Source organism: Centrocercus urophasianus, unplaced genomic scaffold (genome assembly GCF_019232065.1).
Source record: "Centrocercus urophasianus isolate 14NV4802_14NV808 unplaced genomic scaffold, USGS_Curo_1.0 seq_41, whole genome shotgun sequence".
Lineage (NCBI taxonomy): Eukaryota > Metazoa > Chordata > Aves > Galliformes > Phasianidae > Centrocercus > Centrocercus urophasianus.
Genome location: NW_024884989.1, coordinates 79,596 through 97,761, shown reverse-complemented (window position 1 = coordinate 97,761; position 18,166 = coordinate 79,596). Strand labels below are relative to the sequence as shown.

The 18,166-nt window shown below is 40.4% G+C and overlaps 2 protein-coding genes across 3 annotated transcripts in view; one reads left to right on the top strand and one right to left on the bottom strand.

Moving 5' to 3' along the window:
* GAS7 (growth arrest specific 7) overlaps positions 1–18,166 on the top strand; it is a 129,004-nt gene that overhangs the window by 105,867 nt on the left and 4,971 nt on the right. The gene's annotated exons all lie outside the window — the stretch shown is intronic.
* GLP2R (glucagon like peptide 2 receptor) overlaps positions 4,241–18,166 on the bottom strand; it is a 30,901-nt gene continuing 16,975 nt past the window's right edge. For both annotated transcript variants that reach the window (XM_042833192.1, XM_042833191.1), the window contains 6 exons: positions 16,195–16,255; positions 13,438–13,507; positions 11,296–11,384; positions 10,125–10,263; positions 6,800–6,841; positions 4,241–4,666 (listed from right to left, as the gene is read on the bottom strand). In XM_042833192.1, the coding sequence (XP_042689126.1) occupies positions 4,328–4,666; positions 6,800–6,841; positions 10,125–10,263; positions 11,296–11,384; positions 13,438–13,507; positions 16,195–16,255 (740 nt within the window). In that variant the 3' untranslated portion in view covers positions 4,241–4,327. The remainder of the gene's footprint in view (positions 4,667–6,799; positions 6,842–10,124; positions 10,264–11,295; positions 11,385–13,437; positions 13,508–16,194; positions 16,256–18,166) is intronic.

Genomic DNA, 18,166 nt, shown 5'->3' with positions numbered 1-18,166 from the left:
GGACCAGGGGGAATGGTTTCAAGCTACAGCAGGGGAGATTCAGGCTGAACATTGGGAAGTATTACTTTTCAGAAAGGGTGGTCAGGCACTGGAATGGACTGCCCAGGGAGGTGGTGGAATCACCGACCCTGGGGGTGTTCAAGGAAAGACTGGATGTTGTGTTGAGGGACATGGTTTAGTGGGAGCTATTGGTAATAGGCGAACGGTTGGACTGGATGATCTTTTAGGTCTTTTCCAACCTTGGTGATTCTATGATTCTATGATTCTATATTTCCCATGGCATTTTGAAGAAAACAGCTGCAAAGCACAGTGGTGTTGCCTGCAACTCTCCAAATTAGTTTGTTGTCATAATGCTGGTATGGAGAAGACTGCTATTTGCCTTTTGTGGTCCCACGATCTGGCAGCTCACTGCTGTATTTCTCCTTGCCTGCCCCAGTCATTTGCTTTTCAAAGCATTTTTCATCCAGTGGCATCTTCCCATCCAGCCTTCTCTTCCTTGAATTCCAATTATTCCCCAAATTACTTCAGCTGCCACCTCTCCCTCTCCAGTCCTTCACCCTTATCCTCTGAACACTGCTTTGTTATCACACATCTGCTGTTCTTGAAGAATTCAATCACATTAATTGCCTCCACAAATTCACTCTCTTCATTTCCAGCACTTCAATCTTATCTGCTGCTTTTCTTGCTCTCACTGTAGCCCTGCCAGGTCTGTATCCCCACCCGCGCCTCATGCAAAGCTGCAGGAGCAGCCTCAGTATGCACTCCTGGGTGCCCTGACTGCAGGGATTTCCACATTTAATATATCCCAAAGTCCCCCTTAGCGCATTCCAGAAGAGTAACAAGGGATTAAAAAGCCAAGAGCACTTCAGGGCTGCAGGGAGAACTTCTCAGCTGCTTCGGGCAGATGAGTGGTGCTGCAAGGCAGCAACAAAAGCTGCTGGGGTGGGAGCCCTCTAAACCTTCCCCCTGGCAAGATCCATGCAGGTGTTCCTGGAGTGGTGTGCGATGCAGAGCAGCTGCCTGCCAATGTGACAATTCAGGATGGGTCAGCTGTTGGGAACCCTCCGGGGTAGTTCTGTAGGTGCTGAGCCCTAGGAAACACAGCAGCTCTGTGACCCTGCTGGTGCAGGTGATGGGAGGTTGGGTAGGAGTGGAAGATAGCGTTCTATAAACTTCATATATGGAGGCTGACATCTGGCACGTGACTTCTTGGGTTGTAGAAGAGTGGGAGGTAGAAAGCAACATCTTCTGCTGTGCAAATCTCAAAGCAATTACAGTGCAATTTATTGTGTTGATCAAGAAGAAAATCAAGGCAGTTACTCTTTGTGACCTCATCTATAGTGAAGCTTTGAATGACACTCAAATGTGTGAAAATGAGGGAAAACTTTTTAGGCTGCAAGTGAGAATGCAATCCCAAAGCGCTATACAGGCAGACCTAAGAACAGAGGCCTGAGGCACAGAGGAGAGGGAGGAGCAACTGGATGTGAGAAGTGAAAGGGAAGAAAGAAGCCAGAATCGCTCTTGCATCCTATTTCATCTCTGCCACTGATCTCCATGGTGCCTGTGGTTAGGGCCTGATGAAGTTGGACTGCAGAATCCCTGCAAGTCATCTCTCATCTTCAGCATTAATAAGGTTCTCCAGGCAGGGAAATAATCTTGCTGTGAGGGACAGAACATTGTAAAATCAAACATGAGTTTAAAAGTGTTGTTGTGTAGACAGAAATCTCAGAGAGACTCAGCTATGCAAGAGGAAGAGGGCACTCCTGGAGGGATGGTGAGAAGCCCAAGACCGTTGCTGTTGTCTGCAGATTCTGCTGGGCATAAAATCAGTGCTGCCTCCAGAGAAGGTAAAGAAAAATGAATGGGGTAAAACAGAGAATTTTAGAATCGCAGAATGCCTTGGGTTGAGGGGACCACAAGGATATCAAGTTCCATCCCCCCTGCTGCAGGGGAGGCCACCAACCTCCAGATGTGGTACCAGACCAGGGCCCCATCCAACCTGGCCTTGAACACTTTCAGGGACAGAGCATTCACAGTCTCTCTGGGCAGCCTGTTCCAGCACCTCAACACTCTACCTGTGAAGAACTTCCCATTGACATCCAACCTAAACCTTCCCTTCTTGAGCTTAATACCATTTCCCCTTGTCCTATCACTGCCTACCCTTGTAAAAAGTTGATTCCCCTCCTGTTATAATCCCCTTTTAAATGCTGAAAGGAATTTATTTGTGATGGGAGAAAATAACCATTGAATGTGATGCACATGATACAAGAAGAAGCTGAGTTGACAGACATGGCCTGATGGTGTGGCAGCTCCCACTTAATTTCCTGAAGATAATTGCAATGACATGGCTTACAGCAGTTGCATCTCGCAGTTGTTCTGTGCGACTTCGGGACTGACTATGAATGTACTCCAAACCAACTTGCTCAGCACAGCATAGGATTTGTGAAGACTTGAAATGGAAACAAAAACACTCTATAGTAAAAAGGTATTTTACTGAGATACAATAAATTTCTTAAGCAGTTTACATTTTTTATCACCTCCATAAGATGCATTCTAAACTGCTGAAGGCTTTTTAATAGCATAAACAAAATCTCTGGAAGAAGTCAATCTTTAAATTTAAGAGACATCAGCAGATATGTAGTACTGGGTGCCTGTAAAGCATTGCATTAAAATGATATAAGCAAAACAGACATTCTAGAAAAAAAGCCTTTAAAAAATGAGAATATATTTTCATATTGATCAAATATTTACTTTTTAATAATATGTTGTCTACATATACTAAAGAAACTAAATTTTTAACTTTGATAAAACTATAAAAGAAATACTTTTTTGAAAACTACCAGAAATTTGATGGTTCAAATGTGTTCTTGATCTGGCACTCATCAATGAACTTATCTGACCTCTGCACAAAAGCAGTATGTCACAGCAGGCAACTTCTCTCCAAAAAGTGCCATCACCTTTAGGTGTCAGCAGAGGTCTGGGGACAGAGCAGCACTGTGGGGAGAAGCAAGGGCAAGGAAGGCCATCTGCAGTGTTGGCACCCGGTAGGGAGAAGGAAAGATGGAAGAGCAGAGTCCAGGGGCAGATCTGAACTTTGCTTAGGGGACATCTGCTGTGTTTTATTACATCTGCAAACATTCAGAGTGTTTGCCAGCAAAGTACAGCAGATAATCATAACAAATGCTATGTTTCTGTAACTTGCTGCTGGCTCAGTGTGTGTGCCTGAAGCATAGATTTATATTATAGATAAATATTATTTGCTAATCTTTATTTTGCCTTTTTCTTTCTCCTTTCAGTATGCCAGATGGCTTGTGTTGGCAAGTTTGCAGGCTGGCTCATCAGATAGATATTAACAAACTTGAATTCCTCAGGTTCCCAAGTGAGCTGTGTATGACTGTGAAAATTTCAACATGACTCTTTTTAAATGCTAGTGGATAAATTTCACAATTATCTTTCCATGCAGACACAATCACATATACACTATCCATGCTGGGTACCTCAGGGAAGGTGGAAGCAGCATTTCCCACTGATCTGTTTTGTTATTTAGGTCAGTCATTATGCATGTCTTCAGAACAGGTAGGGTAATGTAACGTGCAGATGAATCAGAATGTTTGTGGTTTGTGCCAAAAAATAGTGAAAACTAAAATGAACACTTCTGTCAAAATTTTTCATTTGGTCATTTAAAAAAGAACAAGTACTTTTTGATCTGTCACTTCATATAGGCATTTCCAGCACTAAACCACAAGGGAAGAAGCTTAAGCATCCAAGCCAAAATTTGCTTCATCCCTAGCCTTTTTGTATATTATGTTGCTTAAATAAAATGCATTTGGGTTAACCTGAAGCTAGATATTTTTTTGTTTTGGTTTGGTTTGGGTTTTTTTTGTTTGTTTTGTTTGAGTTGAAGGATTATTTCAATCTGCAGAGAAAAATTTCCAAATCATACAGCTATAAAAGAGAAAACCAAACAACAAACAACTTTGTTGTGTGAAATGGACGTGTATGGATGAAGCTGATGGGGGAGAAATTGACCAGTCTGTTAATTTCCAGCATACATCCTGCTCCCCTGTGTACATCCCTTTCAGCATGTTATTATCTCTGTTGGCCAACCCAAAGGATTTTTTGATACACCTGTTCCTCCCCAGCCACATGTTAGGAACAGTCAAATTTTTCACAGGTAGTTGAGGTGGGATGGCTGAGGCTGGTAGGAAGTAGGTCTGCTTTCTCTCTGTATTGCACATCACAGAGATCTGTGCAGCCTGGAGATGAAAGAAGATCATCTTTTGAAGTACTGTGGCTGTTGGAAGGTGCTGTCCTGGTGGACTTCTTTCTAGATCTCACTTTCTTCAAAGACCACCTCCTCAGTTGTCTCTCCAGTGGTCACTTCTCCTTCGCTGCTGTCTGACACACTTGCCCACAGACGAGGTGGAAGTGCACAGCCTTGCTCTGTGCATGGAACTGCCCTCTGCTTCGCCAGCAACTGCTGGAGCTTCATGCCCCAGGGCTCACTCACCTCCAGGCACAAGTGGTTGCTGCTGAGGTGCTCTTTTTTCTCTTTCTGTGAACATCTCCTGAGGTATTTGATGTTTTGCCCAAGAAAGCGGAGTTTGCGACCAAAGGGTTCTGCCAGCAGGAAGCGGGACCACTGCTTGTGGAGTTCTGCTTTTACCTGAGGGGAGGAGAAAACAGGTGATGTCTTACGCCAGCCCAGCAGTGCACTCATCCAAACACTGGCAATTAAAGAAGAGGGACTGCAGAAGTGCTGAGTGTCTTGTGCCTTTGGAGTCACCTTACAGCTGTGATGGTCCTTGTAGTGCAGAAATGGGCTTGTTTGCTAAGGGAGCCTTCTCGCTCCCATCCTCTTCACTCAAACTCAGGAAAGTTTTTCCAGTGCCTGAATCCCTCTCTGTAATTTGATGTATTATGACCCTGATCCGTATGAGGGGAGAGCTCAAGTCCCTTCCATGTTTACAGCCTGATGAAGTGAAGGAAAACCCCAAGGGCTGTGGAAATGAGGACTGTGTGGCTTTTCCACAGTGTTGTGCTCAGAGATCAGGTTTGTTTTGCTGATTTTTTTTTTAATTTGGCAGCCTGCCTTAAGTCCCCAACACTCAATGTCCTGTTTTTCCCTGCCCCAACCCCATCTCTGCTCTGCAGATGGAAATCAAGCCTCAGAGCCCACGCAGAAGAGCAGCCTCCGCTTCAACTGTCAAAACGTTTGGCCTGAGAGCTCAGCTCAGCTGGGATCTAAAAGCCCCCAAAAGCAACTTTTAACTGCTGATGAGTGTTGCTAGTAGTTCTGTGCCCCTCATAAATGTTGGACAAGTTCTCCTGTGCTGCAGATGAGCACCAGGTCTTTGACAATAATTTGGAAGTTGTTCTAGGTTTCTTGGTTAAATATTAGGATTGCATGCCCTACATTTTCTATACAGCTCATATCTTTTTTTTTTTTTTTTTTTTTTTTGCCTTTAAAAAGGTGTTCAGAATCGTGTACAAGTGTCAGTATACCACAGTATACACAATACAAGTGCAGTGTATACCACATCAGCTGCTCCCAGGCTGACTATAAGGGAGGTATAAACAGAAAGCTTCAATTTAGAAAATATTTAAAATTGTGACATGAATTCCTAAGCCTACACAAGCCTCATTTCCAGAGGCAGCCTGTAATGATCTGGTGTGGCCATGCCAAGACTGCGTGCAGCTGTGGCAGCGATGAAGGCCTCCAGTACCGGGCTGCAGAGCAGAACGCGGAGATTAAGTGGTTATACTCCTTTACTCAGTGTCAACACTGTATCTGATATTGGGGCCCTTGATGTAACAAATATGGTGATAAGCTTGGACTTTTCAGTAGGGAACAGTGTTGGAGCATTTGCACTTTGAGGAGAGGCTACATGAGTAGTGCTTGTTCATTCTGCAGAGGAGAAAGGCTTCAGTGGAGTTCTGAATGTAGCCTATGAGGAGACTGTGGGGGATTTGGAGATAGTTGTCCTAAATTGAAACAGAAGTTCTTCCTGGAGCTCTGGAAAAGATGGTTCCTTCTGATAGCCAGGAAGCACTAGAGCAGAGGACAGGAGAGGTGGCAGAACCACCGCACTTGATGGTTTTCAAAGCCCTGCTGGACAAAGCCATGACCTGCCTTCTCTGAATTCCATCTCCACAATGCACTGAACAAGAGATTGGACTGGGGTTCTCCCGAGGTCCCTTGTGAGTTTTCTGTGATTTCTCTGCTGGCACCTCCTTGCACAACCGTTAATGATCTGTCTCAGTTCTGGCATGGAGCAAACAAAACCCTCAAACTGAGCCTTGAGGCTTAGTGGAAAACAACCTCCAGTCAAGAATTGCCTTCACCTCAAATTTAGAGATGTTCTTTGCAGTGCACACATGAAACTGATTTTTCAGCTTGTTGCTTTTTACCATGTAAGCATGCCAGATTTTGCAGCTTTACCTAGACTGTAGGGGAAAGTAAAGCAAGAGTTCAGCCTAGCCAGGGATATAAACTGGGATTTCATCTGTGTAAAGGAGTGGAGTTCAGAGGGCTGACCATAAGCATTCAGTGATGTTTCACGTCATAGAGTATCTATATGTCCACAGTGCCATATATTAACACAAGCTTAACTGAAAGTACTTTGCATTTGAATCCATTTGAATATGAGAAGTCTTGCTTTCTTTATTCAAAACAATTACATAAGCTTTAAAAGGTGTAAGTATGCTCTCCAATTACCAGAGCTAGTCAGTGTTTTCATCCTTCTTGGTGTCAATATGTTTAACTAATTAACCAAAAACTTATATCGCCATCTCTTACCTCTCCGTTTGCAAAGCAATATAAAACTGCTACAAAAAAACCCTGTAGGAGACAAACAGTAAGAAGGAAAAGTTAATTATCTGAAGGTTTAGTGTAGAGTTGGCACTAGTATTAAAGCCATAGAAACACGCAGTGCTATCTAATTTTCAGAATGCAAACTAGTTATCCGTCGTAATTTATCACTGCTATCAAGTACTCATCAATTTATTTTTGTGTGATGCCTTAGCAAATGTAGAGCACATTTGTAGATGTTTTGATGCAGATGCTGAAGAATGGAGGCTCTGCAACCCTATCTGATCTTATGTTTAATCTGTATTTTACTACCATAGAGTTCTTTTTTTCAGACTATTACTGTTTAATTACTGTTATAGTTACAGTAATTTAGTTTAATAGTTTAATATATAATATTAAATATAAATAAATTAATATAGTTTAATTACTGTTACTGTTATAGTAATAGACTACTACTAGTCTAATTCCTGTTCCTAGACATGGTAAAACAAACTGAAATGCATGTCAAAACTCAATATTTAATATGTAATACAGTTGATATCATTCTTTTTCACATTGAAACTTTTTTTCCCCCCAGAAATATTTCTGTTTTTCTCAGATTTACAATGAAATTCACAGCAGTTTTAATATTTTTATTATGCCTACCATTGACTAATATCAGTTTGAACCTACAGGGTTCTAACAATCCTCTAACCCTCTCTGTCATGCCAGTGGGTGCAAGGACAGGAGAAAAACCAATTGCAATTGCTTTCTGTGAATATTTTAATTCTTCCATCTTTCATGCTCCTTCTGGATAGTGGTTGCAAGATCTGTGTGCTTCTGACATATCCTTTGTCAGTGTAACTTTCAAATGATTCTCTGCATCTGAATTATCTCACAGCATTATGAAAAAAATAAATCTGAATATTGAGAGACTTTATGTTGATTAAATACAAGTTGGCTTTAAAAAGCAGTTTTTATGCAGAACTACACATGGAAAAAGAGCTTTTTTTGCAGAACTTCTTCATCTGAAGATTGTTCTCTCATTGGATAGAAATGCCACATGTCTCTAATCTCTTACACCATGGAAACTGACAAGCAGAAATAGGGGCCGTACCGCTTGGTGCTGCTAAGAGATGGCCAGAAGTCACCAGAACAGGAGAAGGCTTTGTGAGTGCTGGTGGCATCTCTGTGCTGAATGGAGGTTTATCAAGCCCCATGTGAATTAAAGCACCGAATGATGCACAGAAACACTGTAAAATGACATCAGAAGGTGGCATGGTTATTTGTATTTGCTGTTTGTTTTATATCCTGATTTCTGTAATGCTTTTGTTGTGCTTTTTGAAAATGTTTGAGTGAAAGACTCCAGGGAAGATCCCAGAGGTGGCTCTTTTCCTTTAATGAAACAGTTTAACTGAGCTTTAAAAGTACTGAGGAGATTTACAGACTAAACAAATGTAATTGGGTACAGTTTATGTGCTTTTTTCACTAATCCCTTAAAAAATTATGTTGTGGCTAAAAAAGAGAATCTACAATAAACATCACCCAAGATTTCTGGGTATTCTGAAAAGAAGTTTTGCTTCTAAAGCTTGTCATACAGCAGAGCACGTGCACCTTCCTGTAAATAGAACAAAGTTTGTGCTTTTTGGCAGGGTTGAGTAAGCTGTCCTCTGTATCATGCTTCCTTGTCCAAGCCACTAAATAAAAAATTCATTTAAAATGATTATGTTGCTTAAAATAACATCTAGACCCTGCAGCCTCTCCAAGTAAGGATATGTCTAACATACACTTCAACACCATATCAAACAGTCCTCTTAGGGTGATGGTTCCACATGAATTGCCTTCTTCCCGCCTGGACATTTTTCTGCTCAATTGGAAATTTTTCATTTGAGGATCAAATTGCAGTCAAAGCACTGATGCATACACCAAGGCACTGGAGCATACATACAGATTGAAAACTGAGATTACAATAAATTCTAGTGCTTTGATGCCTTCATATTTCAGGCTACCAAAGACGGCAAAAGGGCTGAGTTAGTGAGCAAGAAGGACTTCTGGCCCAAAGAATTCCCGGGCACCTCATTAAAGACAGAAGATCTGGATGCTGATGTGTGGTATCACTGAGATTATTAAGGCTGAAAGGCAAGGCAGGGCAAGAGTGTTGAATGAATCATGGAATGGTTGTAAAGGTTCTCTTAGCCCCCCAGGCTCTCCTGCCATGGGCTGGCTGCCCCCCCCAGCTCAGGCTAGCAGCAGTGCTGTGGCCTCTCTGCCTCTAGGTAAGGAATTTCGTCTTCATATCTAACCTGCATTTCCCTTCTTTTAGTTTAAAACCATTCCTCCTTGTCCCATCACTATCAGACCATGTAAAAAGTCTTTCTCCTTCCTATCAGCTCGCCTGAAGTTCTGGAATGCCACAGTGAAGTCTCCGTGGAGCCTTCTCCATGCTGAATACCCCCAGTTCCTCAAACTACCTGGAAAGGTAGTTAAATGGGAGTGCTACATGTAAAAAATCAATACTCAGCAACTTTGTATAACATGGATTGATGCATACAGCAGTGCAGTGACTGGTATGTCCATTCCTTAGCCTTTCTAAACTGCAGGATAAAGTTACCATGAAACACGAGTGTAGTTATGCATAAGTGATGGTGAGAGTGGTGAGATTCACTATTCGTTTTCAGTAATGGCTAGCTGTGGAATTTGGACTATTTAGCATTAACCGCTATAATGGAGCATGCTTCCTTTACACATACAATTTCCTCTACACATGTACGATTACCCAAAATGGAGTGAAACTGTTCCTTGTATCTGCAGGTATTGTGCCCATTTTCTCTTATTTTTCTTTTTTTTTTTTCTTTTCTTGTTATGTGATATGACATAATCATTGTGGTGTATTTGACATATGCTGAATATACAAAATTTGCTGAAGAACATGAACCCAGGCCCAACCTGCTTCTCCTGACTACAAAATCAAGAGGTCACTTTAAAATTGTAATAAAATTCTGCCCAGTGTTTTTAAAGAATTAATTTACATGAAACACTACTTAAAATAGGCTGGTTTTATTCTGTTTTCCGGACAGAGATCTGTCACTTACTATCAGAGAACACAGGATATGCTCTGTCTGATAACATCAGACTCCTTTTTTTGGACTTTGGGGTCACCATGTTTTGAACACTCTGTGTATTTTTTATCATCTCTACTGTATATTTACAGACATTACAGGCCACAGTAAACTATTTTAAAAGGATTCTATACGCCTGTGGAATCTACACATAAACAACATACGTAGGTAGTGGGTATGTGACGCCTAAAAAATACTTGCAGAACAGTACTTACATGAAATGAACTCATTGTCAGCTGAATGAAAAGTCTTACATGTCTTGGAAATCCTTCCACCTGTTCATCAGTGATGAAGGAAAATATAAACTCATGGATCCCCAGCAATGGAATCAGCACAAGTGTAGATCTTGCCAGTCTTAAAAAGAAAATATTTAATTATGGTATTTCTCAACATCCTTAGTGCAAAAAGTGGATCTACATAGAAATGATTCCAGAAATGATTGCCCAGCTAACTAGGGGGCTCTCAGTTAGCTAGATATTGACAAAAGTGATGTTGATCTGTAAGAAGGGAGGAAGGAGATCTGGGGGATTAACACACCTGTCAGTCTGACATCCGTGCAGGGAAAGTCATGCAGCAGAGCATCTTGGGTGAAATCATAAAGCATGTGCAGGACAACAAGTGATCAGACACAGTCAGCATGTGTTTATGAAAGGCAGGTCCTTCTTGACTAGCCTGATTTTCTATAAAAAGATGACCTGTGTAGTGCACGAGGGAAAAGCTGTAGATATTGTTTACTTGGACTTTTGCGAGGCATTTGATATTCTATCCCACACCTTTCTCCTGGAAGAACTGACTGCTCATAGTTTGAATGGATGGCTAGAAGACTGGGCACAAAGGGTCACCGTGAATAGAGTTAAATGTGGTTGGCAATCAGTCACAAGTGGTGTTCCTCAGAGCTCAGTACTGTGGCCATTTTTACTGAACATTTTAATCAATGATCTTGATGGAGGGGGTGCAAGCTCAGTAATTTTGCACAGTGCCTGTGTCAGTGAAAAACGGGTAGGTGCTGGTGACCAAGGAAACTAGGAACATTTCACAGATATTCTGAACATTTCTTCTTTTGAGGGCCCTTTGTCACAATCACAAAAAACAGAAGTTACAGCAGTCAAGGCTATTTTATATGCATTCTGGACACCCATACTGCATTTTAAACTCTTTGAGGAGGTTAACACACTGATAATGACCTATCTTTATCACTCAGGTAAGAAATTATTTGCGGAGTCTGTTTTCCCAGCTGGCTTCTGTATATCTTATTCTGAATATATTTTACATTGGTAGTAGTGGGTAGGTAAGTGTGTAATCTGCAAGGGAACTGATGTTCTGATGGGAACATTCCAATGCTGTGAAAATAAAAAGGACTAGGATTTCTTGTTATGTATTACATACCTGTATTTGTAGTCATGAAAGCTCATTTGCTGGGCTTTTAGTTTGGAAATCAACATCCTCAAAATTTTTAAGAAGATGCCAAAATTAACCTTGAAAGAAAATACATATTGATTATTTATTAGTTCAGATTCCCTCTGGATCTGAAGTTCGGGACTTCGTCAGTTGTGATCCCTCCCTTAGTTTTGGGGCAGTTCTGTTCTCTTTCAGCTTTTTCCTTACACCTTTCAAGTCTCTTCTCTTTATTTATACAGACTGGGGGAAGATGTGCTTGAGAGCAGCCCTGCGCAGAAGGACTTGGGGTCCTGGTGGGCAAGAAGCTGGCCATGAGGCAGCAGTGAGCGCCTGCAGCCCGGAAGGTCAGCTGTGTTGTGGGCTGTATGAAAAAGGGGCGGCCAACAGGAGAGGGAGGTGATCGTCCCCCTCCATCGGCTCCTGTGAGGCCCCATCTGCAGCGCTGCGTCCAGGCCTGGGGCCCCCAGCACAGGAAGGACGTGGAGCTCTGGCAGCGGGTCCAGAGGAGGCACTGAGATGAGCAGAGGGCTGGAGCAGCTCTGTGTGAGGCAAGGCTGAGGGAACTGGGCCTGTTGAGCTTGGGGAAGAGAAGGCTGCAGGGAGACCTCACTGTGGCCTTCCAGTGCTTGAAGGGAGAGTAGAAACAGGAGGGGAATGGTGATAGCATAAGGGGGAATGGATTTAAACTGAGACAGGGGAGGTTTAGGTTGGATATGAGGAGGAAGTTTTTGAGCCAGAGGGTGGTGAGGCACTGGAACAGGTTGCCCAAGGAGGCTGTGGATGCCCCATCCCTGCAGGCATTCGAGGCCAGGCTGGATGTGGCTCTGGGCAGCCCGGGCTGCTGGTTGGCGACCTGCACACAGCAGGGGGGTGGAACTGATGAGCATTGTGGTCATTTTCAACCCAGGCCATTCTATGATTCTATGATTCTTTGATGATTCTATGATATGATTCTTTTCTGGCTCTTCTCTCCACTGCCTTTTGAGAGACAGAGAAAGCTCTGTTGCCCATCAAATGTTTTACTTCTTGATGACTGCTTATTAAGCACTCAGCTTCACAGTCCCAGCTATGTCCCCTTTCTCTCTCATGCTTCTCTCCAGCTCAGTAGAAGCAAAACAGTCCACTGCTTCTTCTCTAAGGTCATAATTGCTACATTTCTACTACAGCATGACAGAAAATTATACCCTTCTTTCCACACACATCAGTTCCTCAGTATCACAGTCTGAGCAGTCCTAGCGTAAGTAAAGTGGACTTCTTCTCTACAATATTTGCTAGACAAATTAGCAGGATGCTGATGAAATCATCTATTTCTCTAATCTTTTCTACGCCTTGTCAACTCTGTGAAAATGTAAGTTGTTCTGGGGACTTACCTAACCCTCACCCATCAGAATTCTGTGTTTGTAACCATATCCTCAGGAACTGTTCTGATCATGCTATCTTCATTACCACCGGATTTCAGGTTTAAACTTCTTTTTGAAAACATATTTTAGTCTTGTTATGCCTTACTACATTTTTTTACATTATTCTGGTGCTTGTTTAGACTAATGCTTTCTTCCTATGACCATCAATATTTTTTGTTGCTATTTCTTTGTATCCTTGCTATTGTACAACATACTCTGTAGTTGCTCACCACGTGGTAGTACTGTCCTAAGTAATCTATTCACTGAATAAAGCATTGTAAAAATACAAGAAGCAGGTACTAGAAGGCACTGTGTTAGTTTGTGCAGAGCACTGCAGAAGTCACTGCACAGATACATAGTTGAGAGCTGACACTGAAAATTTTCTTGCTTACAGATTTATAATGTGAAGCTGTGTGCACTGACAGTGAGTAAGAAAACTCATTTACAATCATTTCTGCCTCATCTCCTCTAATACAACAATTAGATTACATTTATAGGAAGGATTATGGTAGACATAGTTGTGTATGCTATGTAGGATTCTCTGAAAGTAATGCTTCCTATTTATTTCCATGGAAATTACAACAGATATGAAGAGCACTGTAATGCCATTTGATTGTGCAAATTTGCAGCTATGGAACACTTTTTCATGCATCATGGGCCAACATGATAAAATAAGAGATGTTACTTTTGATGCAGCCATCATGCGAGGAACAGATAAAATAGTTCTTACTGTAATGGAAAACAACATCGGTCCTCGAATGATCCACCAGATTCCCATGTGTTCATTTGTTCCCCAGCACCTGCAGCATAATTAAAAAAATATATATATTATTTTCATGGAAACAAATAAGAAAGCTTAAATAACGTATGTACGTATTTCAAAAGAAACTTGACTAAATTTAAACATCTAAGTGGTATTCAAGAGAAATTGAATTAAACTGTGAATAGTATAACAAACAACTGTACATTTTGTGAAGATCTTCCTGCTAGAATTTTGAGAGACGTTTCCGTAGGCTGTAAAGCTCAAAACAATCTGGTGAATTCTGCCTTTGGATCTACACTACAACTGCAAGTGGCACTGAAACTTCACAGCGGGACACATCTTACCCAAATTTAGTCATCTAAAATCATGAACTGGAAAAGGGTAAATCTGAATTGTAACTTCTGAACTAACTAAGAAGTATGCATACAGACTGTGAATGGAACAGAATAGTTTAGTTGGAAAGGGCTTTCAGAGATCAAATCCAACTGCTTGATCGCTTCTGGGCTAAGCAAAAGTTAAAGTATCTTACTGAGTGCATTATCCAAATGCATTGATAGGCATGGGGCACAAACCACACCTCTCAGGAACCTCTTCTACTGCTCGACCACCGTCACAGTTAAAGAAATTTTGCCAAATATCCAGTCTGAAATCCCCACTAACACAGTCACCAGGGAGCAGAGCCCAGCACCTCCCTCTGTTTCTCCTCCTCATGGAGTTGTGGAGAACAATGAGGTCACGCCTTGGCCTCCTTCTCTCCAAAACAGACAACCTAAGTGTCCTCAGCTACTTGAGCTACTTGACATGCCTTCCTTTTACCAGTGTTGTTGCCTTCCTCTTTATGCTTTCAAGAACCTTTATATCCTTTTATACTGTGAAGAACAGAACTGTACACAATATGCAAGGTGAGACTACACCGACACTGAATATAATAGGAGAATTATCTCTGGCTGGCTAAAATGCATTTAATGCACTCCAAAATGCAGTTTGTCCTTTTGGCTGCCAAGGCATACTGTTGGCACGATGCACATTGAGCCTGCTATCGACCAGCACCTCTAGGTCTCTTTCTGCAGGATGTTCTCCAGACATTCATCTCCCAGTCCATTATTGTGTCTGGCATTATTCTGTCTCAGACACAGAGCCTGGCACTTGCTTTTCTTGAACTTCATGACATTGATGATCAACTTATGTAAATCCCTCTGCAAGGCTACTTGTCCCTCCGGAGGGCCAAGAGATCCTCCCATTTTAGACTCATTAGCGCACTCGCTGATGATGCATTGCACTCTTGCATTCAGATCATTGATAAAAATTGAGGTCTGGAGAGCCCTGCTAGTGACTATCACCAAACAGATATAGCCCCATTCAGTACAACACTGTGAGCTCTAGCATTGTGCCAATTCATCACCTAGTGTGTTGTCAACCTGTTTATCTCACAGTTGGACAATTATTCTAGAAGGAAGCCATAAAGAACAGTATCAACAGCCTTACTAAAATCCAGAAAGATGATGTTCACTGCCTTCCCTTCATCCACCAAGCAGAATACTTTATCACAGAAGGAGATGAAGCTACTAAGGTAATAGTTTCACTTATGAATCCATGTGGACTATGCCTGACAATAGCTTTGTCCTTAAGCTGCCTTTCACATCTCCCAGGCTGATCTCCATAGCTTTTCCAGGAATCAAATAATGTGTCCATAGTTTCCTGGGTTTCACACACACTTTTTGTAGATGAGTGTAACATTGGCTGTCGTCCTGTCAGCAGGAAAATGTCTCCTTTTCTCCTCTACACTTCTGATTTGTCCAGTGCACATATTCATTATCTGCTGCTTGATCTAGTGGCTGGCAAAACCCTGCCTAGAGCAGGGGGGTAGAAATGGATGGTCAATGACATCCCTCCCAACCCATAGCCATTTTATCGTTCTATGATTCTTTTTTTTGCCAATTAGCTTGCTGTAAACCTGTGGGACGAGGGCTTGCCATTTAAGGCCTGTATAACCTCTAATTCTATGAGACTGTAATTGTGACTTGGTTCCTGATGTTATTGCCTAATAAGCATATGGTTATTCCAAACAAAACTCTTTAGGAACCACAAATTAAAAAAGAGAATAAAAGAAAATAAATCTCATTTTATGAAATCTATGAAAGAACTATTTATGAAAAACCAAGTCTATGTGACACCAGTAGAAAATTGAAGACCAGAAAAGTGGAAAAATGATAGCTACCAATGCAAGTTACCCTCAGCAATTAATTCACACAGAATGCATTCATTTAAGTTCAACTTTTTGTGAATATCAGATTTTGTCATTATCTACTATAACTAATATTTTTTTCCTGAATGTTAATAAAACTCAAACCAAAGATGGTCTCCAGGGAAAGCACTGGTCTCTTTTTCTTGAAAAGACGCTCTTTTATGGGGAAGATGTTTGTGCAGGAAAATTGCCTCACATGAATGAAAAATAGATACAATAGATACAACAGTTTTCATTTGAGAAACAGTGAATGTTCATTTTCCTTCTTGATTTATGTATAATTGAATCAATGAATTTCCAGTAGTTAAATGTGAAAAGAATAAAATGAACCTTTAAAATCTAGCAAGTCTTATTATGTGCTGTATAATCTTAATGTAATCCAATAGTCAATAGTTTTGCCAGTTACTGTCAAAAGCTTCTGGAAAAAAATAAGCAAACTGAAAACCAGTATTCTAAGATTGTTTAGCCTAGTAACCTACCCTGTGTTCTCCAGTTTCGATCTGCTTATTCCCCAGGGAGCAACAAATAGAATAGGAACAACTGTAAGAAAAAAAGTTATTACAGCCAAGCTTGCAGAATGATTCATACAAAATAAAGACACTACTATGGACCTGGTGCAATATGATTTTCAGCATTCTACTTAGATGTTGTACAAAAATCAACCTCTTCCTGTTTTTTTCCATTTGCACCTCAAAGAAAATAAGAACTTCATTGTATAATTGAATATCACATTTTCAGTGTGCAAATCATATGCACATACATGAATACATAAACACTACTGATCAGCCTAAATTTTCTAAGTCTCTGATGTAGATAAACTAGAAAAAATATGAATACTCCAGCAGAGGCCTCCAAGACTACTGGGACCTGTAGTGCATCATGTAGAAGAGACTGAGAGAACTAAATGTCTTCAGCCTTAAGAAGAAAAGTTTAAGAGGAAGCCTAACTGCTGTCTTCAATACTAACAATAGCAGAAGCACATGGAGCAGGAGGTGCACAGCAAAAGAGTGGTAGAAAGAGCAGTAGCAGGCAACGTTCATATTAGATATAAAGAAAATATTCTTCACAATTAGAGCAACCAAGCATTGAAATGTGCACACAAACGAGAAGTGGCATTTCCATTCCTCCAAATAATCAGAACTCTACTGGTTTGGAGCAAACTCATGTAACTTTGAAGCAGGTGCCGTTTTGAGGAAGGGGCTTAGGACATGGGAAAATTCAATCTTTCCAATGAAACACCAAAAGTGAAAATATTTCAGTCTTATGGTGGTCATTTTCAGTGAAGTTTTGGTGTGGGTTTTTTGTTTGTTTGTTTTATTGATTTTGGGTTTGTTTGTTTGCTTGTTTTTTAAGAAGCAGAGGTTCTTTCTGGAAAACCTTTAATAAAACCTTAGTTTTATTAAAACTAAACAGATTTCCCCACAAAAATATATTTGTCTGGACAGTGCTCACTATGTCTAGCAATGTGATGAAACCAGATGATCTCTACAGTTCTGTTCCTTCTTGTCTTCTTCCTTTAGTTCTGGGAAGAAGGTAGATATTACCCACAGAAATTTAACTTCGTTAGATAAAATGAGTCCCTCTCTCTACCAGATAGACTAACCATAAGATATAGTCTAGTTCAGCATTAGAGATCAATACATACTTTAAAGACCAGTATATTTGTTTAGCAAAAGGAACTGATGTGTGTTAGTTCAGTAAAATTTCCTAGTTTATGCAGAAACCCTGTTTTGAATCTTGATTAAGGAATTGATATTTTTCTACAGGAATGGTTCCCATTTCATAAATATTTGTACATTTATTTAACAAATATATTCATAAACACAGAAAACGTGGCCTTAACTGAAATTCACTTAATTCTAGAAATTATTCCAGAAGGATATTTCATTCTTAGATTCTACCCAATTCCTATTTAAAATATCAAGAGATAGCACAGGTACCAAAAAGAAGTAAAAGGAACTTGTCTCAATTCCCTGTGATTATTACAATCTTGTACAATTTTAGACACCTGGAACTGAATGATGTGAATCACTGTCAAATTGACAAGGAATTTGTAACAACAGTCTTTATAACAGTAAACAAAAATTTCTTTTTAGCATTTTTAAATGTTTTTTTTCCATTCCAACTGCAATTATTATAATTTCAATCTTAATTGACATTTTATTTGTTTTTCTTTGTTTGAATCTAAACAGTTCCTTAAGATTTACCTCTTTATCTTGGGTAAAGATTTTAGTACGCAATAAAGCAGAGAAAATATGGAATAATTTACTTATAATTACATAGTCATCCACTACAGATTAATCCTTTAAAAATAATTTTCCTTAATACGTTTTTTTTTCTTTTTCTTGTTTTAAATATATATATATATATATATATAAGCATATATACATACATTCATATATGCATATACAGATATATATGTATCCTACAGTACTGGATATGCAATTTTAC